General features: G+C 33.6%; 1 protein-coding gene across 1 annotated transcript; it reads left to right on the plus strand.

The window, feature by feature from the left end:
- Positions 1-18,061: 18,061 nt before the first annotated feature.
- LOC131054150 (uncharacterized) lies at positions 18,062-19,001 on the plus strand. Its single transcript, XM_057988614.2, has one exon. It carries the CDS (start codon positions 18,150-18,152, stop codon positions 18,807-18,809), a length of 660 nt encoding a protein of 219 aa, XP_057844597.2. The 5' UTR covers positions 18,062-18,149; the 3' UTR covers positions 18,810-19,001.
- The last annotated feature ends 4,796 nt before the right edge of the window (positions 19,002-23,797 follow it).

Consider the following 23,797-nt stretch of genomic DNA (forward strand, 5'->3'; position numbering starts at 1 on the left):
TGGCAGGGTATTCTGGATAAATTTTGCATGAAGGTTGAACATTGGACACACAAATGGTTATCCTTTGTTGGGCAGGTTCAACTAATCCAGTTGGTGGTTCATGCTCTTCTGATTTATAGGTGTATGCTCCAAGTGGCCCCAAAGCGGTTTGTGAAGGAATTGGATTCTTTGGCAAGGCAATTCTTATGGGCAGAAAACCTTGTCCTCTTATAAATGGAGTCTTGTCAAATGGGACTTGGTGTGCAGCCCAAAATAGTTGGGTGGGCTTGACTTAAGGCAATCTACGTTATTTGGGAAGGCTTTGGCAACAAAATTGTACTGGAGGTGGTGTGTTGAATAGGATCGAGGCTGGGCTAGGATTTTGTCTTACAAGTATATGCAGAGGATCCCGAAAGAGGAAATCCCAAGATATCTGCTTGCGGGAAAAGGCTCTACGATTTGGAGTACTCTCAAGAAAGGGGTTGCACTGATAAAATAAGGACTTTTTTGGATCTGTAAGAGAGGGAAGAGGTGCTTTGTTGGTTTGATTCTTGGGATGGCAACCCCCCCATTATTGATCAGTTTCCTAATTTAGTGAATCTTTGCTAGAGGTTCCTAGAGGCAGGGTGGTCTAGAGTGAGCGACTTTAAGTATGTTTATAGGTGTGGGCAATTGGAGATGGTGCGGTGGAAGGTTCCTAATGAATGGTCGGTTGTTGGTATGGAGGAATAATGCCTTGAGCTTCATGGCATTTTGGCTAGTAGACACTATAGTTCCCTTAAGGATAGGGATAGACTTGCTTAGTCTCTAAATCCTAAGGGTGTTTTTACTGCTGCCAGTGGGTACCAGGAGCTGTTGTCCTATAGATTGGAGGGGAGGGAAGTGCATTGGTGGAAATATGTTTGGAACAAATTCTCTTGGCCGAAGTGTAATTATTTTGCTTGGACTTTGGCTTTGAATAAATGTCTAACCTGGGACAATATTCGCAAGCGTGGGTTCCACGGGCCTTCCATCTGTGTTTTGTGTGGTAATGGGGAGGAGGATTCTTCACACCTGTTCTACAGATGCCCTTTCTCGGTGCATATCTAGCATTATGGTGGGGGGTGTGGAAACACCCTTGTGTTCACGCAGATTCTTTGGTGGAGTTTTGGAGCAGTTTGGGCAGGCCTCCTATTTTGTTCTCTTTTCTCTAGACTGTTTGGCACATTGGTGGAGTTTTGGAGCAGTTTGGGCAGGCCTCCTATTTTGTTCTCTTTTCTCCAGACTGTTTGGCACATTGGGCCCATTTTCATACTTTGGAAGATCTGGCTAGAGAGGAATAGGAGGATCTTTCGGGAAGTCAGATTGTTAGTTCAACAAGTGTGGAATAGAATAATTGAAATGATCCAGGAGATGGTGGAAGCTAAATGTGAGGTGAATTTTCCTCTTGATAGAGGAGAGGTTGATATTGTGAGCAGGTTGGGTTTGCAGGAGATGTCTCTTGCCTCAAGTTGTGTCAGGAGAGGTAGATGTGCTATGAAGAAGGTTGCCCCCTCAGGATGAATCCATTAAGATTAACACCGATGGCTCCTCTTGTGGTAATTTGGGTCTTGCTGGGATTGGAGGTGTTGGTAGGGATCGTATGGGGGATGTGGTTTTCTTCTTTTCAGTGCATAAAGGGCAGCATTCTAATAATTTTATGGAGGGATTAGCAATTTTCTATGCCCTAGTGCGTGCATATGAGTTGGGTGGCATAAGGCTATCTACTAATTGGATTCGCAGATTATTGGTAATTTGTTGATTGAGCAGAAGGTGAGTGAGATTAATTGGCAGCTGGCAAGGATTGTTCACCAGATTTTGCAAATTAGTGCTATGATGGAGAAGGTATCTTTCATCCACATTCCTCGTGAATGAAATAGAGCAGTTGATTGTTTGGCTAAGTGGGCTTCAAAACATGGCAATGATTGGAAAGTTGAGGGTTGGGAGCATCTTTGCTAAGGATATGGATAGTTATGAAGTTGGATGATAACTGGTTGGGTTTGTTGTTCTCTTCTGGAGCTTTGAGGCTCTGGTTTTCTTATGTAATGCTTGTTTCTGATTATTAATAAAGTTTTAACCCCTTTATTCAAAAAATAAAGAATATACAAGATGGAAAAATATCAATTAGAAAAAAAATTGTCAATTATAAAGAATACTATAAGAAACAAGTTGTTAAAAAATACAACAAATTATTTTTTAGTTTTTTAAAACACAAATTAAAATTTTCACATGAAATCTCAAACATCTCTAGTTCACATCATCTCTAAATTCTTAACAATTTATTTGCTATAAGTGACAAAATGTAAAAGCTTGGTTAAAATATCGATTTGAGTGTCACACTTAAGACAAAAAGTAGGATGCATCTTTATACTTCCACCCCTTATTTATTTAATTCTCGATTAAAAACAATGACACTCTTATAAGCTTTACTTTATCATAATGCACTTTATAAGGAAGTCTAAATCTCCCATCAATAATTTGTAATATCGAACTAGCATTACAATATCACATGGTATTCACGTAATATCTCACAAAGTTTCACATAATTTGAACTAATTAACGTATAACACACAATAGCATCTTTCTACTTGAATGATCCATCACTCTTAATTATACCTTTAACTCTTTATAATTAAAGAAAAAAGGAATGTTACACTACCTATCCAAGGTTCAATAAATAATCAATCAATAAGGTGCATTTACCCTCACCTAGAGATTACAATTTATCTTTCACCATAATAGATCATTTAAGAGAGCTTGCAATGGGAAATGAGTATCCAGCTATCATGACACACCATAGCATCCATGATTAGACACTACATAACTAAAGTTTTGACTACTTAGTGATGGGGATCATTTATAGCTTGTTAACTTTATCATTGCCTCAAACAAATAACAATAATCCTCATCGATCAGAAGCCAAGACTTCAGTTTTGTAGCGTCCAATCATTGATACCATAATGCATCGTGATTATTGGATAACCAATTTCCTTACAATTAAGTGGAGATATCTTGAAATGAAAAAATAAAAATTTAAAATTAAAAAAAATAAAATTAATTCTCCTCTCCACCCTTAAAAATAGGAAGCCTAAAATTGTGATTCTTATGGAGGGTGAATTTGACCTCAAGTCAAGGAATTTCCATGAGAGATTTAATGAATGCAAATGTTTTTAACCCTGTATATCATTTTAGTAGTGGGAGCTTTGGTCGCATGAGTGATAATACTAGGTTGGTGTTGTAAAGAGAGAAGCCTTGTTAAAACATACATGTTGGCCCACCATGGTAATCGAGTGTAGGGAGAAGAGCACGTTGCGGGTTCAAACCCCGGAAACTTCAACGATAATGTCGTGGATGACGTCATGGATGACGCTGTGGTTTGACCACTATCAATTCTCAAGGTATTTTTTGATGTGGAGGGGCCATGGTATTTAAGGAAGGATCGTTCATTCCAAATAATGGAGATTATGTCGCGAGGTTTGAGCCTTTTAGAGGGTCTTCAAGTTCATTTTTTTGGGTGATTTTTTATTTATTTAAGGTTTGTGAATTGTTTTAGGTTTTCAAAATAGTTTGAATGTATTATAATAGGTTTATATGTTATATTGTTTGTGATTGTTCTTTCCATAATTATTTAAGGTATTTTCATGGTTTTTTTTTTAATGAAGAGTCATGTTCAGGTTTGAAGGTCAAAGATTTTTTTACAGATTTTTCTTTAAAAAAATTAAATCTTTTATTTTTGATAAAAGGTTTAAGGGAATTATTTAGTTCAAAAATATAAATTGATTTGATATTTGATTAAATTCAAATATATGTAATAATTTTTGTAAACTTGATTCTAAGTATTATAGAGCTCTTCAATTTGTAATAGAAAATTTGTAAAAAAAACTACAATGATTATTTTTTTTGAGTTGTGGATTATTTTATTAATGTTAATATTATGATAATTTTTGTGAACTTGATTCTAAGTATTATAGAGCTCTTCAATTTGTAATAGAAAATTTGTAAAAAAAACTATAATGATTATTTTTTTTGAGTTGTGGATTATTTTATTAATGTTAATATTATCATAATTTAAAATTGATTTGGATACCTTGTTAAAATCATAAATTATCTTTAAACTATGATTATAATTAAGGATATAGTTTAGGCAATTAAATAACAAATAATGTAAAAATAAAATAACAATATAAAATGCATGTGAATTTTTAAGGGGAAATCCTTACTTCTAAAAAAAACTCACAAAAGGAGATCCTCCAGACTTGCTTCCAAAGGCTGCAGGAAGAAGACCCCGGTTATTGAGAATCTGGACTCTGAGGAGGACCCCATTGGGGACAAGAAGGAGGAGGGCCTTAAAACTAAGGGGGGGGGGCGCTGATGGGGATGTTGATAATGTTAATATGACTAGGGACCCCATAGTCCCGACCACTGTTGGTGTTGTTGACATGACTACCCCTAAAAGGAAATCCCAGGAACTCATTGACGATAAAGATACGACCCCAATGAACACGTATATTGAGGGTCTTATGAGTGTGGAAATCCCTGACAACAATGCTCTGGATCCTAGAAATTTGGATAAGGATTTAAACTTGGCCGAACAGGTGATGCATTTTGTCCCTCTGATGGACCTGGTTAAGGATACTGACAACTCCATTGCTGGTGGTGAGCCCAAATAGACTATTGAAACTACTGATGACTTGGCTGCTGAGAACCCCCAAGAGGCCCCTACTCTACAGCAAATGGAAAAGCTGAGCACAGATGTGCTGGACATCACACAGAGAATTGAAAAGCTCGACCTTGTTCTCGATCTAAAGTCTATCAAGGAGGAGGTCAAACAACTCAAGAACAAGATGGAGACTTGGGAAGCCCAAATGGTGGGCCTGAACAAATTCCATTTGTAGGTGTTACACAACTCCGCACTCACCCTCTCTATGTTGAGGGAACGTTGGGTTGACACTGAGGAGGACAAACAGGAGGCTAGGAGCCTCTACAAATTCCTCTACTGAATAAAGTAGTACCATGGAGGCCACTGGGGTGCGCAAGGCACCCCTGTAGTTTGTTTTTTCTACTGTTGTTTTTTATTGTTAAAAAGAATTGGTTCCTTTTTATGGTTGGAGTTGTTAATTGTTGTTATAGTGTTGTTTCTGCGCTATGATTGATAGTTCTGCTATGTAAAGGGTCAGTGCCCTTGTTCTCACTGCTTTTTTAATAAAAAACAAATACAAAATTGTCTAATCAAGTATGTATTAAACCAAGAGATATACTTATCCTTTATTTTCATGATACTTTACTTTTTAATACTATTTTCTGTTTTTTAATTTTCTTTACACAAAATATAGAAAGGAATCCTCCTTTATATATAGACAGAAGAGACGATAAAATACTTGAAAGGCTAGCTAACATACCCTTTGAAGAAACTACTTGTTTAGGAAATAAAGAATTAAGAACTATTCAATAGTTCATTAATTTATTAATTGTTACAAAGAGTAAATGCTTTTATAAAGAATAAAATAAAAATATTTACAAATATTAAAAGGGTTTGGCCCCTGATAATATTATGTTATAACAATACATATATTAAGATGATTTCCTTCCATGTTACTATATTCCTAAGTAAAATCTCTAAAATTTAAGCACAATATATCTAGCAATTTTTATTCTTAATTTTCTAATAGCTTATAACCTATGTTCAAAGGTTTCTCGAGTTGAATCATGATATGTTTGTTATGAGTATGCACTAAAGCCAATATTATAAAATTTTTAATGAAAGTATTCAATGGAAAGTGATGTGGTTGTCACAAATGGAAAGTAGTCATCCCTTGATCAAAAGTTAATGGACTATTGGTAAAATATTTTCCAGAAAGCATAACACAAAGTTTAGATAGGAGAATTTGCGATCCTAGGTTTGATAAATTGAATATTGTTGATTTTGGGACTATTTATCATCTTTGTCATGATCTATTTTCAAGTGTTCTTCGAGTTCCTCAATATTTTGTTTTATCATTACCATTACTTAAGAGGAATTTTTTCTAAGCCATCCTCCTCATTTGAGTCATCCATCCATAAGTTATTTTCTAGTTTTTTGGATGGTTTGATCAAAAGATAATTTTATTTTTTTTAGTGAATCCATTTGTAATTGTCATATATGCAAAGTAGAAATCTATAAAAGCAACCATAGTAGCTAGCCCAAGTATATCAAGGATTAATGGATACCCATTCATGTTAGTCTGAAGTTGGGTTATAATAATATCAAACAAATATTTCCATGATTTAAAAATGAATAAAACATTCTCATCAACTCCTTTTAGGATGGCCACCAATTGGTATTCTATCTATAGAATGGTCCTAGTGGGTCATAATTCAATAAGAGGTAATGTTTTTAAGATTTCTATTGACATAATATTTATGATGACAAGATTGCTTAGATGTCCATATTTGGAAGAGAAGATCTTTCTCAAAATGAGATCAACTATCTTTCCTCGTGTACATATAGCTTACTCAAGGGTTTCTTCTTCCTTCCATGAGTTTTCATACATTGACATTTAACAAGTTGAATTATTTTGGAATCTCTCTTATAGCCTATTCTAGGGAATTCCAATAAACAACTTTCTAATTTCTTGGACTAGGTAATTTCATTTGAGAGTATTTTTTTTTATCAATTGATCTTAATCTTTCATGTAATGGAATAGTCTTTTTTTATAGCAATTCTAGAGTTATGATCTAAAATAGGTTTAAAGGTGAGACAACTATAAAATTTAATTTCATAGGTCTAAAATTTTATGATCTAAAATAGGTATAGAGGTAGGAATTGTATTGGGTAATAATATAGAGTTTAACTTTAAGAGGGTCCTAGTCTTGATTCTAAAGATACATGAGGTCTATTTATACATGATGTGTTTGTTCCTTCTTTTTAGAGTTTTATATATTAAAATATGTAAGAGAATCTAGCAAAAAAATTCTCAACCATAATTGAACAATTTTATAGTCAACAAAATTGGTACAAGTGGTATTATCTTTTGTTGTATAAATAGGCACATTTGGTCTATTATTCTTGGGATTTTATATTGGTTGAGAAAGTAGCAAAATTCAATTTAACTTGTTTTGGTTATGCAAGATTTGGCATGTTTAATATGAAGGTGACAAATCTCAAATTTTTGGTTTGAGAATCATAGAGATCCATACTAGAATTGATTTATGGAAGATTTATATTTCATTAGATTACAAATGATAACCATTTTACTTGTATTTGATTGGACTATAGATTATTAGACCATGGTTAATGTGTCCATTCCCATCATCCCCATGCATAAGTTTTCCATTGTTTCAATATTTATGGATTGATCCTAGGTGAAACCCATGGATTGGATGCCTAATTAATTGGTTGATTCCAGTAGTCTAGTTGGATGCTTGGTTATAGGGGAAAAAAATCAACTTTTCTTTGTCCCATAGGGTTAATTTATTTTTTGTCCTTTTTTTTTTAGATTTATTATTTTTAATAATATTTCAAATTGTTTAATAGGGTGGCCTCCTTCACATATGTAACACACATTGGTTTTATGTAAAGTTCATTCTCTTAAGAGGTGTTTATCATGACACCTAGAAAAATAGATTGACATAAGCTTTATTTATCTATTTTTTTATTTTACTCCATTTATTGTTGAATTCAATTCTAGTAGGATATTAGTTTTGAGGTTAGCAATTTATTTTGTAAATTATCCAATTTCTTTATATCCCTATATGAGTTTTTCTTTTCTAACATCCCCTAGCATGACTATAATTCTTACATTTATGAAGTCTCTTATAAGGTGATCTTAGTGATATCACCATTGCCCACCAATTCAAGAGCCTATTGTGAATCGTCATCCAATCCATCAAAGAATATATTCTTACTTAATTTTTCATCACATAACATTTACACATATTCATGAAACAAAGAGGAATAGATATAAGTAGTTTTGTATAGTTTCATCTTCTTGTTGTTCATTTGAAAGATTTATGGTAGTGTCGTAAATCATAACTCTTTACAATTTCACACTCTTTTTGGGCCCTAGATTTAGTGTGCCTCCTTCTGGGTCATTTTGAGCCTATTTTGGCCTTATCTGATCCAGATTGTTGTCAAATGCTAACGAGGTGACCAGATACTATGTCTTGGGACCTTCTATTCAACAACCACCTTTCTTTTATCTTTTTCTAGGTGGACTAGGGCACCTAACACCGTACTCCTCCTGGACTAGTGCCCAACACCATAGTCCCTCCAAAAGGAGCCCAAATTTGAACATTTGTGAATGTCAATTCTTTCCATTTGTGATCTGATCCCAATATTTTGAAATGATTGTTTGAAGTCAGCCTAAATGTGAAAATACCTTGAGAACCCCATATAAGGTGTAGACGTATAAAAATGACCACTTTCCTAAGTGAATATTTAATATTCATTTTAACCTCATTCCTCTATTTAATTAAATTCTTCACATTCCTCTATTTTAATTAAATGAATTACTTAATTTATTTAATTAAGTTCACCTAAGCCTTTTCTAACCTTTAATTAAATAAATCACTTTATTTAATTAATTTCCCTTTCTCCCCTTTTAATTAAATTGATCCTTGCAAGTAAATAAATCTAATTTATTTATTTTAATTCCCCACTTGTATTTATGCAAGTTGCATCTATTTTTGTTGAAATAAAGTAATTTATTTTAATTAAAATTCCCCTCCATCCATTTGCAAAATCCTAAATCTCCCACTTGCCTCTCTAAACCCCCTTCTCGATTCTTCTAATCACTTCTAAATTAGCCTAATCCATCTCCTAAATATTGTCACGTCCCTAAGCAAAGGGAAGTCACTTCTCAAACCCTCAAAGTCTTTGAAAACCATTAAAGGCTTTATGTCTTCAACGAGTTAACCTTTAAAGTCTTCCTAACCATTAATGGTTAACTCAACCTTCTTACATGATTAGAGACGTTCTCTCTAACTCAACCTTCATCTAATCCAAGGGTCTCATCAAGCATTCATTGCTTTGACCATGGTTATCCCTTTAACCCTTACACAAGAGTTTATCCTTTGGATAAAAGCTTTATCCAATGGATAGCCCTAACCTAACCTCAACCCTTACCTCCTAAGGTAACCATCATGTCTTTTCAAGAATTTAATGCTTCTTACATATCCTCTCAAGCAGTCTTTTGTTGACAATTGTCACCATTCAATTGGTGAGAATTGTAAACATGGATTGTTAACTTTTGATCCTGACCCTTGTTAAGATTATCCAATCTTGACCATCAATTGCCCTATTTTTCCTATAAATGAGCTCTCATTCTCTCATTTTCATATCCAAGTCTTTAGCATCAAACTTATAGACATTTTACTAAGTATCCAAGTTTCATGCATCTAATCCATAATCATTTTTAAATCAAGCATTTAGCCTCTCTTTGAATAGAAATCATCTGAATAAGCATTTAAAGAAACATTTTCATTATCATAGCACTCTCACATTAGACTAGTATATCATGTTAGGATAGGTTTTACTAATCTTTTATCTTATCATTGTATCCATGCTAGTTTAAATCATATTAGATTTAATATCACGCATAACTAAGAATGCATTCATATTAAGTTGATCAAACATCCCTCATTCTTGGAGTTGTCATTCCTGAAGTCACTTTGCTCAGTGATCTGAGAGCAAAGGCATTGACTTGAGGGATCCTATGAGATAGAGAACAATGGAACGTCCCTTGGGGAGTTGAGCTATTCAATATAGCTCCATAACTTGCACCAAGAGTCCCATTGGTGTGTGGACATTTTTGAAACCAAATTTTCCATTTCTTTGCACCACTTTTCCCACACACATAAGGAAATTATTTATCATTCATAAATCCTAATTCACAGGTTATAAGCTACATTTCAAGCATTTTCAATTCCTTGATCAAGAGCATATATGAGTACAAAGATCATCAAGTTGTGACAACTTAAATTCAATTATATTTTCATGATGGATTTTATCACGATTTGGCCTATTATTACATCAAAGCTTGGATGACTTATCTAAAGTGCATTGCATCACCACCATTATCAACCCAAGGTATAATATTTTCAGTTTAGCATATCAATTCTAATTTAGCCTCTACCCTATCAAGGGTAAGCTCTCGTTTTCATAATCAATGTTGTTGTGGAGGTGGAAACACCAAAAAAGGGTTTGACTTAAGTAATCCCCTATACAACACAACTTTTTCCCTCTTCTATGTGTGTAGGTTATAGATATGACAACAAATTGTTATGGATTTGCATAGAGAATATTGAGATGAATAGTTCCAAACTTTGAATAGGCAAAAAGCCCTACACTGTGGTACTTAGCACACTTGAACAACACTTTTAGGCTAAATTTTGGAGGGAAATATCTATGGAGCATCCTAATCTAGAATCCAAAGCCTTAGCTAATATAGACACATCTAGGTCTAGGGCAGCTAGTTCACTAGACAAACACTTTCAACTCAAGATTTTTGTAATAGGTTCTCTGCATCTCAATTGTAGATTTGTACTTCTCATTTTTCTTTTTGTTCTATATCTTTCTAGTTATGTTTAATCTTGTCAAATTCCCATCATTTTACCTAGTCATTCCATATTCACATCAAATCACATCAAATCAAAAAGAGGAAATAATCATACATAGTATCCAACTCACCTTTAGGATTGAAGTTGGATCTTGTTGGCTATATCGTCCAATTAATGATATTGATTTGGATCTTAGTTTTTCTATGGGCTAGGACTATATTTCCATCCACTTTAGTTCCTCTTTTTTATTTTGCACACTATAATAGTCTTGAAATTTATCCAATAGTAGAGTCTATATATATTCCTATAGACACCTAAATTTGATCATTACCAATTGATCAAATTTATCCCTTTATTCCTCTATTCTTTTAAGTGAATTTATGAATTTAATTTACCTACTTCACCTATATCTTTACACATTCATCTATTTTATTAAATGCAGCTCCATATTTATTTAATTAAATCCCCATCTCCCTCTTCCTCCAATTTTAAATTAAAATTAATTCAAATATCCTTTTTTCCCACACCCACTTGCATCCTTAATCCTTATAATTAGTCTAATTACTCTTCATAAGCATGTGCACACCCTTAATCTCTTGGATTAGGGAGAGGTCAACCCATGCCTTAAATGGTTACCCACACATGGGTCTCTTCGAAGGAATTTTAGATTCCTTCATCTCTCATGCCCATGTACTTTGGCAAATAGGGACAAGAATGCCTTTATGGAGAATCCTCTCCACACTCCACTCTCTTACATTCTCAGCCACCTTGATCTCTCACCTTCTCCTAGGTTGACATTTGTCAACCTCTCATGAGAGGTGAGGACCAAATACATATCAAGGCCCTTGATGTTTCTCCAACTCCATCCTATCCCTCCATTTCTCTCTCCTTCATTCATCTCCCTCACTTCAACAATTTTCATCAATCTCTCCATTATGCAACCTTGATTATCTACATGCAATTTAAACTGTGATCACCCTTATGCTGTTGAAATTGTGAGCACACATCAAAACTACTATTGTTGGGAAAATCATTGCATTGAGGAGATTGACATACTCTATTCTTGATGGATTCTACGGTGGTTTGATCTCATTTTTCTCTATCTTGAGTGTTTCTTTGATTTTATGGTTTTGAGCGATTTTGTTGTTGTTTTCATTCCTTTTAAATAACATTTCATTGCACCCATTTTGGAATTGGCCAATGGGGTCCACATCATGGGTTCAAACTAATTATTTTATTTTTTTATCTTTCACGTCTATAGGTCATCAATTGGTGGATTCACTCATGATCTGACAGGTTCATTCGCAATTTGGTGGGTTTATAGGTGTAATGTGGTGAAATGAGGCTCACTAGTATAAACATGCAAACTAGGAATCAAACCCATTCACAACAATATCACATTAAGGAGAATACATCCAATTGGCCCAACTTCAAACCTATTGAAAGAGAGTTGTGCATACTATTGAATTCACTTACTTTTTATTGAATTTTTGCAATTGGATAAAGATGAATTGACTAAATGAAAGAACTAGGGCTAATAATGCAAAATAAAAAGTAATCGACATAAACATAAAGTTTCAGAACAAATATGAAGAATCTAAGCACAGTTATGGAAATAAGAATTAGAAAGGAAACTGTGTCTACAATTTGAGCTCAAAAAAGTTGGACTATGGGTCTAGGCGATCTAGTCCCGAAGCTGTTAGATGTGGATATATAAAATTGTTTCAAGATCAAAATGTCGCTCAGAATATTCTCTTGATATTTTGTCAAAAATGTCTTGAAGACATTTGTCAATCCCTCATCAAGGGCATTCCCTCTCCACCCAAGTGTTCTTGACTCATATATTGTTCAAAACTTTCCAATTTCTTGTCAAGCTCCCCCAATTGTTCAATAGTCACTTAAGTTAAAGGGTCATCCTCATCATGAAAATCATGAAGAGAATGGTTCTCCATAATGTTAGGTATATCTTGTGTCTAAGGAATAGAGGATTCACCCAAGCTCTTGGAGAATTGGTTAGTCAACTCATGCTAAACACCTTAGTGTTTAAACTTTGGGAAGCCATAAGTCTATAGCTTCTTCTCACTGGGATACTAGATTTAGGACAAAAGGTAATGAAATCATACACAAAGGGAGAAAAGCTAATGAAATAAATTTGTACTCACAATGCCTCTTATACAATTGATAATGCAAGCAAAAGAAGTGATTAAACAATTCAATTTACCAATAACAACATCAATTAACCACTTGATTAAGCAAAAAGCACAAATGTAGCCTCTAGATGAGATTACTCTCATCAAACCTCGATCTCTTGACCTTAGATTACTTGGAAACCATGAGAATCCCATTCAACATTTCTCCATCTCCATTTGTTTATTAGCCATTGAAGAATTTGCAACCCAAAGCTCAAATTGAGAAGTCAAAAATTATGAATGCCTTACAAAATGCCAAATTTCTCAATATATGGAATTCTAATTTAGAATCAAATTTGGTGCCCATCCCACTACTCAAAATGGAGGAAACTTGTATGTAAAGGAAATATTCATTTTTGGCAAGCGTCATAAAGAACTACCATAAAACCATTAGATGCCAAAGATGCTAAGGAAAATTTCCAAAAACCAATTCCCGCCATAAGATGACATTAATTTAATTTTTATTTTTTTTGAGAAATATGATTTTCATCAAAACAAAGAAGATATTAAATTAATATTAATTTTCTTCAAATTATCTTGTCATCCCAACTTACTATTTTAGGACCATGGGAACTCACTATTTTTAGCAAGTTTCTTTTTTTTTTTTGGAAAAAGGGGACATGGCAAGGGTTGAACATTTTTTGCTAAAGCTTTGAATAGATGAGGCCACAGAGGGGGGATCTTATCCCTAAAATGGAAACTCAACAATAACACCCCAATAGGGCTTTGAACCCTGGTGACAAGATTACATTATGTCATTATTGTCAATCTTTTATTTATTTATTTCTCTCTCACACACATATTTAACTATTTTTAGTCCTCTTTTTTTTATCTTAAGCTCTTTTATTTGGTTGTTCATAGGTATATCTATATATTATATTCACAATTTTCAATTGATTCATTTACATACCTATACATGCATTTATTTTGTTCTTTTATTTTTGTTATCTCTTTATCTCTTTCTATTTTTTTTCGATGCCTTAAGTTCTTGATGGGCTTTTATGATTTTAGTTCCCTTTGGATCTCTCTATTCATTACATTGGTTATTTGTTGTTGTTGAGTCCCTTTACTTAAGGTTTAGGTCCTCCCACTCTCAATTTTACCTCTTATTAAATGCACAAAGTTTCCATAACTTATGATACATTTAAATTATTTTTTTTGAATTTGATTGTGTGAGATTTTTTCATCAATGTTTCAGATCATGCTCCATCATCCATCGTTAAGGTGAGAACAAGAAAAGAGAAGAGTTCTCATGCTCCATGATCCATCGTTAAGGTGAGAACAAGAAAAGAGAAGAGTTATCATGCTCCATGGATTTGACTCTTCTCATTCCCAGTTCTCATTTTGATGATGAATGATCTGAATCATTGATGAAAAAATCACAAACACAACAGAGTCAAATCCATATATAATCAATTTAAATTTACCTCTTATTATTTTACTTTTTTCTAATTTCATAACATTAATCATCCCCTCTCAACATTTTACGTTTATGTTATCCATCTCCTCTTAATATCATTTTTATTATATTATTTTATTTTTTGATGGACGTTCAAACTTGCATTCGTTCGAGGGCACAAAGCCCATGAGTGCACCAGCCTAACAAGGGCTTTCACAAAGTACTATCGGAATCATATCTCGAACATAATAGATACCCTGAATCTTTGACTCTTAACCGAAGAAATTATAGAGTCATGCTCTCATATTATTTTATTTTTAATTCACTTATTAAAGACAAAATCATCCCAAGAACCAATAAAACATCTCATTCATGCCTCTAAACCCAATTGAGTGGCCAACAAGTCTCAAAAACCAGTCAATTTTGCTGCCATTGGACCCCCCAACACAAGGTGCACGTGACCGCCTTTCTAGATAAAATTCCAAACCCGGGTTATAGATTTCCGGTCCAATACTGCCTACATTATTAAAAAATACAAATCAAACGTCCATTCTACCCACTCTTTTCGCATTGCCGTACGGTGTGCCTCTGAATCCCAAAACCCCAAAACTACATAGTTTGCCTATACTTTTACTATATTCAAACTTAACCGGTCTTCTATTTATAGAAAAATTGCAGATTGAACTGGTATACTTTAAAAATCTTTATTTAATTCTATACTTAATCTTTTTAAAAAATAGTTAATCTTTTTAAATGTTATCGGATCAAACAAATATTTAATTTTTTTCAAGTGTGATTGAATCAGTTTGGATTCTTATGGAATCAATTTAAATTCGTATTTTTTTTATTGATAACCAAATTTAACTAAAAATCATTTCTAATTAAAATACTTCCTCGCTTTACTGTCTTGTCTATCCAATACTCTCGATACCTAACATTTATAATATAATTTTTAAAATTTAAATTAATAAAAAATATAATCACGTTTACATCCAGAATACCGGATAAGCCAGTCATTTCTTTAAATTTTTTATTTCGGTCTCATTATTTTCCAGCACAAACGGGCGGTCGCCGGTGGCGGGTCAGGGCCGTTTTGAAGACACGTCATCTCATCTGCATGTGCATGATGACGTCATCCATTCGGGAATGTTTTCTCGGGCAGGGGCAGGGGCAGGGGCAGGAAGAAAAGTGTGTCAGGTCATTCATTAACTTCCAATCTGGGAATCCCGTTTATAATGCATTTGCATATAATTTCCACAATGAATTTCCCGTGGGAAATGCCTGCTCACTGTACATTTTGTATAATTTCCCACATTTTCACAAAACGGTGCATTGTACATTATTTAGGGGCCTGGATTTTGACCATAGCCAACTTGGTTTTAGATTTTTCATGTTTTTCTATGAAGTGGATGATAGCTATATAAGGTAGAAATGGACTTACTTGGATGCAAAGAAACAACTTTTATTTCCAAAATACTAAATTCATTTTAGCATGTGTTAAATGCATGCAAAAATAGTCTAGATTTAGTATTGATTTATTTTTGATAAAACGTGTTTTACAATTTGTTTGTGTTTTAGTATTTAGAAATGTGTTTGATGATCGTCTCATAGGTAAAAAGTTTATTATGTGATATTTTTATTCATTTCCACCTCTTTAATTTTGAATTTTGTGTATAGACTCAAAAATTCTTCTATGAGTTATATTTGGTAGTTGTCTTGGTATCTGGTTTTGCAATAAAGACTAGTGGTATTTACAAGAGCGCTTATAAAACAAACTAGTGATGTTTGTAAAGACTTTTGGGAGCTTCTTAGACAAGAATCTTCTCCTTATAATAATCTACTAGAACAAACTAGTGATGTTGATTAACACTTTGGGAGCATCTTAGGTGAGAATCTTTTCCTTATAAAAATCTACTAGAATTTGGTTTAACAATTTTGATAGTATTTGGAAGACAACACACCAAATGACACCATAGTGGTAGGGGTGACATAGAACTCAAAAAAAATTGTAAAGAGTGAAGCAATGACCTATTGTGAAACTAATTAGGGTTTTAAAGCTTGTTGAAAAAGAGGCGATGCAATCAAAACATGTTGGTGCAAATTAGTGTTATGACAAGGGCAAATGTGATTCTAAGAGGCACATGAGGCTAGTGGGGAATGAATAATAGATGATATGTGATAATACATGATGAATACTGACTAGGGAGTGATGTCCTTTTATAAATAACTAGACATATCGTGTCGTGCAAATCTAACTTTTTGATTTGCAATAGCTTGTTGCTTTGTAGTATATTAGCCTGGCTACAATCTTAAATGAAATGGTTGTAAGGGTTGTAATGGGACATGTAAGAGATAAAAGTAAAGCTTAGAAGCCATTAGTCTCAAATTCTTGGCTACAGGTAGTTCTTGAATACAAAATATGAATCTCTAACTTGGAAAATAAATAATATATAAGAAATTATGGTTCAAGGTTTGTTCTTAAGATAGAACCATAAAATTTAAACATAATTATCTTAAGGTTGGTGTTAAATTAGAGTTCTAAGATTTCTTTAAAACAAGAAGAAACTTGTGTATGCAAGAAATCATGCATTCAATTCTAAACTAGGCCTTCAAATCTTTTAATAGATTTTTGTTAGTTGAAGTGGATGGAATTTTGTTAGGAAAAGTAATAGTTTGCTAAGGCAATTAATTTAAGTTAAGTGAATCCCTTATTTGAAATAGAAATCATTTTTTTTTAATTCAAAAGATGTTCTAGATGGTTTACAAGTGAGTTAGGTTGATCGATTATATTTCTCTATGTAGTAGTGAGTGAAAGGTCAATTTCATTGGCTGCATTCTAGTAGGGTCGTGAGTTAGGTAATCATATCATCATTGGATTCGTTACGTGTCATTGTTTTTTGTAAGCACTTAAAGAATCCACTTGGGATGAGAAAGAACAAAAAAAAAATTAAGTTGATGGTCAAATTTGACTTGTAAAACTAAAATCAATCGATTTCTCCCCACAAATATTTGATTTGAGGATAAAAATTGATAGTCTAAGAGTTATAACATGTTTCAGAAGTTAAGATTTATTTTTTTATGGTAAAATGAGGTTTTAGGTTAGTGGGAACACCAAATCAAATAAGATCATGTGCTAGGATTGTGTATTCAAAATATCCATACTTTTAAATGATAAAAAGTACAAGGTATGCACTTTTCACACTTGTATTCTCCCTCCACTTTGATATGGATGTGAGTACATATAATGAAAGATACCAAAATAAAAAATAAAAAATAAATAGAAAAAGACGAAAAATATTTAGAAGAGAATATTCAAAACAATTATTTAGAATCTACTTATAAATTACATATAAACTTTAAGAATGATTAGAAGTGTGATAATTGTATATTCTTCTTTATACAAAATATAGAAACTCGTTCATTGAAAAAAAATATGATATTATATTCTTCTTTATACAAAATATAGAGACTTATTCATTGAAAAATCCTATACCTAATTTTCTATACATGCCCAAAGGTATTAACTAATATTGCTTGATCCTATGAATCATAGAGTTTCCCTCCCCAACAACCAACCTTTTTTTAATAACAAAGCAAAAGCAAAAATTAAAAAAAATTAGAAAAATCCATTTGAATGGCCGAAATTTCCATTTAAAGTTCAAAATTCCATAACATTCCACTTCAAGTGGAAGGTCAAAGAGCGCCGTCAAAGTAATACTAAAAAAATTGGCCTCCACATAAGCCAAAGAAAAGGACAAATGGCCTCCCAGTCCCTCCACATTTTGGTCAAGAAAAACCTGCAGTTGACTTGAAGGAGTCATGCAAGATGTCTGCTCGTGGACGCCTCTTCATAACATGCAACCGGTCTGTTGACTCATTCAATCTCTTGAACAGAGCCCCATCCACTCGTGTGCTCATATATCCTTCATATACACCTAATAGAGGTGTCTTTCCTTGCAGCTTCTAGGTGGGTTTCCTTGAAACTTCTAATAGAGCATATCTGGTTCAGGTGTATTTCCTTAAAAAGTATGGGAAATCATACTTCATGTGTGGTTCCTAATCCTAATCCTAAGCATACCTCCATTCAATTACTTCATTCAGATGGGAGTATGGAGATTCTTAACAGACCAATACTTGCAAGTGTAATCATGGAGGATTTGCCTGAGCATGTAGTCTGTCATTCAGATTCTTTTTACATAGGGCAAAAAATACCAGCTCTTTCTCCCAAGGAAGAACTCAAGATGGGTCACAAGTATTTCCTTTTGCCCAAACAGTCCTTTCAGTCTGTTCTGTCTCTGGTTTCATTGGCTTCATTTATTTCTCCCCCTAAAACTGTTATTCCTTCTCATGGGGCTTCAAACTTCAGTTTTAATACAGTCAGGGCACCCATCTTGAAGAACCCATTTGAAATAGAAAAGAGTGATGGAGGCCTTCGGATCAAAGTCTGTTCAGAGTTTATTTCAAAGCTTATTGAAGATGGGAGATTCAGCAATAAGGAACGTGAGATTAGTGCAGAATCAGATCAGGGTTTGTGCAATACTCCTCAGTTGCAGAAAGATTATGCCCAGTTGGTCACATCAAGAAACCAGGTTTGGAAGCCAAAGCTTGATACTATTCAGGAAAAGGAGAAACTAGTTAGTAGATTTAAAATCAACAGGAGCCATAAGGCCTGTCTGTCAAGTCGTTGATTAATGGACTTGATGAAGATGTAGTTTTTTATATTGATTAGTGCTCTTATAGATTGGTTTCAGCATTAGATCTTGAATGAGATTTTGGGCATGCTGAAAAAAAAATTATCTGGTCTTGGAGATTGACCATTTGTTGTAAAGTATTTAGATCCATTGGCCGTTGTAAATATGAAAGGTATGAGAATCGCTGCATATTGTTCTTGGTTTCTTTCTCTTTTTTCTTTTATTTGGACACTCAATGATTTATTGAGTGATCTGAAACATGAATTGAAAAATATATATATCTAATCAAAATCGAAAGCAATTATACAATCAATTATAAGAATTACAACAAGGATAACTGTATTAAATTGTTCAATCTCGTTCTTGGTATCTTCTGTTTTCTATTTTATTTACAGATTTAGATGAATAGTAGGTCTGATAGATCATTGAGCCGGATTTGAAACATCGAGTGAAAAATATACCCAATCAAAATCAAAAGCCATTTACAAGAATTACAAGAAAGGATAACTGTACTAAATTACTGGATCTCGTTCTTAGTCTCTTCTGTTTTCTATTTTATTTACAGAATTGCAAAAATAGTTGGTCTGATAGATCATTGAGTGTGATCTGAAATATCGACTGAAAAATATACGCAGTCAAAACCAAAAGTGATTATTTACAAGAATTACAAGAAAGGATAACTATACTAAATTATTGGATCTCATTCTTGATGTCTTCTGTTTTTCATTTTATTCACAAAATAGAGAATAGTTTGCATGATAGATCACTGAGTGTGATCTGAATCATCATTAAAAAATATACCCAATTAATATTGAAAGTTATCATACAATGGGTTATAAGAATTAAAAAAAGGATAACTCCATTAAATTGTTGAAATTGATCTTGGTATCTTCATTTTGTTATTTTATTTACAGAAATACAAAAATAGACAACATAACAGATTACTGAATATGATCTGAGATGTCAATAAAAAAATATACACAATCAAAACGAAAAATTATCATACAATCAACTAGAAGAATTACAAGAAAAGATAACCGAGATAACTATACTGATTGACGGGATAGCTGTTATATAATTCAAGGAGTTCGATTTCATTAAGTTGTTGCTTTTCCCCATAAAGTTTATTGTTCATTTTATTACAGGAAATTGTTGTGGATATACATTTTCAGAAGTATCACAGCTGTTATACCTATGTAGTAATTACTTATACGCTTAGAACTTGAACAAATCTCATCGTCAAATTGATGTATATTGAAAAATCTATGTTTATTCACGTGGTGGAAGAGCCATTCCCGTCCTCCCTCGTGAATACCGCACTAACACGCCAAGGGCAGCATGAATCGTGCAACACAACTGCTTACATTATTGCTATATTATTCAAGCAAAAGTGGTGCACTTTATGAGAGTATAAATCACATTAGTATTTTTATTGTGGCCACTTTACTTTTAGTGCATTTACAAGGTGGATTTGATGGAAAATGATTTCAAAATGAAAGGCACATAAAATCATATAAAAATTTTAATTTGTATAGCATGATTGTTTTTCGTTCGATTTTTTGGGTTTAACAGTATTGCAGAGACGGATTATGAGGATTGGAATGGTAAAATTGGTTTAAAAATGCATTGCGTTTAGCAAAATGTGATTTTCGTGTAGACAATGTTTTTATCTCGAGATTAGGCACTTCTTATGTTAAAATTACAATTTTGAGATATTGTCAAGAAAAAAAATAGCATCGTTATATAGTATTAAACAAATAGATGGATTCAAAAATGAATTTATGTGTTCAAATAAGTCATTTGAAGTTGAAAATATGGAAATTATGGAGGGTGACATATGAGTTTTTGAGAAATTCATACACCAAAATTTTAAATTGATGACATTATAAATATGGACCTCTAAAGTTTAAGTGTCAAAAAAGAAAATAATGAGAGAGAGTGTGTCTTGAAAGCAATGAAAATAATAAGCTAACATGCATGAAATCAAACACAAAATACAAGCTCATACCTGTTAAGTTTTATGTAGTTCGGAAGGTGTGGTTCTGGAAGTTGATTAAGTATAGCTTGTGTTGAATGTTTGGCAAGAGAATGTTTTCTATTTTGTAATTAGAATATTTCCTAGAGTTGTGAGGTTAACACCAAGAGCAGTTTTATGTATGAGATAGTCTGAATTGTGTGAGACAAGTTTCCTTTTCTCTTGCGTCATGTAAGGAAAGTTCTAGTTTGCATCATGTAAAGAAAGCTCCTTTCTTGAGTCATGTAAGGAATGCTTCTCTTAGGGTGTGTCGTGTGAGGAAAGTTTCACTTCTCTTGCATAATTGATGTTTCAATTAAAAAGGCTATATACGTAAGATTGTTGAAGCAACTAGGATGGTATTCGGAAAAAAAGTTTGCTCTTGAAGATGAATAGAAGATTCAACATTTGTAGGTTTTTCCCCGCATTGGGGTTTCCTGGGTATATCGGTGTTATTGTGATTGGCTTGTTGTTTTTGATTCTGTTGTTATTAGTTGTGAATTAATCTAGTGTATTAATTGTTACAAATCAGATAGTTTCTTTTCTGTGATATTTATTGAGAAATTAATTTGTTGTTGGGTTATAGAAATTAACATGGTATCAGAGTTCTAAACTTTGAATACAAAGCCAAGATTTTGTATCACAGATTTCAGTCTTCAATTTCTTCGAGGGTTTTATTTCGCAATGGCAACCAATGTTAATTATGAAAAAATATTCATCCACTAGATATAAGTGTGACAAATATATATTTTAAAAATTAGAATTTCCTTTGTGCTATAAAAAAATGTTATGCATTATAGAATAAATATCACTTCTAGAAAATGTTGATTACTATAAATATTAAGTTATTAAAAGTTACAATACTGCATATGCATAACTAGAGAATGGCTCTGCAATTTTTCGATCATGCAAATGATTGAGCTATCGATGGTGGGAGGAGATGCTCGGGGGTTGCCTTAACATCCAGTAGGGTTCCCCCTCTGCAGGAGAAACCTTGGGAGACTGTGAAGAGAAAGCACACCATTAGGGCAGAGAGGAGATGGGCTGCTAGGGTGGTAGTAGACTCTGCATATCGCTATCCTGATGACCATCGCCCATACCAGGGCAAAAACTTTGAAATGGCTGGCAAACCTCCATATGGCAGGAAAGTATCTGCACATAACCACTCGTGGCAAGTGGTAGTGGCAAGAAAGTAGCTAGGGCAGAGAAGAGGGAAACTAGGGCGGCAGAACAAATAAAAATGTGGGTGATTCCCATCACCTCTCAAATCCCCGGCTGTGCCACCAAAGAAAACAAGATACCGCTAGGTTTTCGAGAAAATTACTCAGGCCTTGGACAACCCTTCCGAAAGCCACAACAAAATACACGTCCACTTACCAACAGAGCGGAGGGTTATGTTAGACCTGCTAAGGATGGAGGAAGGGCACTGCCATTTCATGGCTCTAAATTCGCAAAACCACTTCCGGTCTCGAAGCTGGGAAACCCGCCACATCATGTGAAAAGAGGATGCCTAGCAGTGACAAAATCCGACCCAGAGCCCATCAAAATCATGAACCCTAGAGAAGCAAAGCATTTAAGTAATTATTGCAGAGGACACTGACTCTTTGCAAAATGGGGAGGGAACAACCATCCACTCGACGAAATTGTGGAATGGTGGAAAACAAAATTCCATGACCAGGTAAGTATAACAACCCTAACAAATAACTTTCTATACATTGAATGCCATGATAAATCTCTGAAGGTTAAACTATTGCATGAAGATTATGTTTTTTAAAAAGGCACAATTTTTAATTTCATTGATTGGCAACCGAATTTGATGCTAATGGATATGAATTTGAAATGGAATCAAAATGGATAGAAATCCACAATGTTTCTGTAGAATTAATGCATGATAAAATCTTTATAGAAATTGGGGAGTCTGGGCAAATTCATAGTTGTAGAAAAAAATTGGTCGGATCACTCAAACATAAAAATGCTAATAGAAATAAACAAAGGCAAGGAAGTCCTAAAAAATATAATGTTAGAAACAATATATGGCATATATAGTCTAAAACTGGTATGGTATAATGGACCAATAGCAGAAGATTTAGCTTTCTGCAAGAGGTCAAGTCCTAATTTGCAGAAGCCGCAAGTGATAGTATTGGATAAAAATGAAGCTTCAAATGAGAAAATAAACATACAATTTAATGATGACAGGGGTGGCTTCATTATAAACACTGATCAGCAAGAGATTGATACTACCCCAACTCCACCTCCTATCCTGGTCTTGGGTAATAGTCTAGATAAAACCTTAGAAACTCAAGCTAATAATAATGAGGAACAAATCCAAGCAAAACTGAACAATGTTATAGATAAGCTAATGGGGAAAATAGCTGAAGAATTTGTTGAACAAATACACATTGATACTCTGACAAATTGGGTAGAGAATGTTAACATCCCCATATAGAATAGGTTCACTCCCCCCCCCAAAAAACAAAAAACAAAAAAAACACCCCTACTAATCACCAACCCGACTAAGGTAGTTGATGAGTTGAGACATTAGCATATTTTTATCCCCATAACTCTTAAGTTTTTCTCATATTTTGATTTACATGATAGTAATGATGTATCAAAAGTTGACTATATGTATTTCAGATGTTAGCCTGAACCTATTAAAACATGTTTTGCCTTTTCCAGTTTATTCCTGCAGCCATGTTATTCATTCTTGTTGCCATGCGGATTGTCTTAGGCAATATAATGTGTGAAATTAATAGACGTTTTGATTAATTAAAATAGATGTGTATGTTCTTGTATGTTCTTTCTTTTGAATTGCAAGAATAAATTGATATTGTTGAGAAGGCTCTCCTGTCACGCCAATTGCAGAAAGAGATATTCAAGGAGGTGACTGAAAGATCAAATCAGTAGAAATGTTGATGAGCGTAAGGAACGGCAAAGGAAAAGTAATCATGCAATGCTTACTGATGTCTTACTC

The sequence above is a fragment of the Cryptomeria japonica genome, chromosome 9, assembly GCF_030272615.1.
Source record: "Cryptomeria japonica chromosome 9, Sugi_1.0, whole genome shotgun sequence".
In the NCBI taxonomy this organism is placed as follows: Eukaryota; Viridiplantae; Streptophyta; class Pinopsida; order Cupressales; family Cupressaceae; genus Cryptomeria; species Cryptomeria japonica.

Excerpts from the sequence above, each read along its gene's own strand:
- LOC131054150 (XM_057988614.2), top strand. The coding sequence starts at position 18,150 with ATGGGAAATCATACTTCATGTGTGGTTCCTAATCCTAATCCTAAGCAT.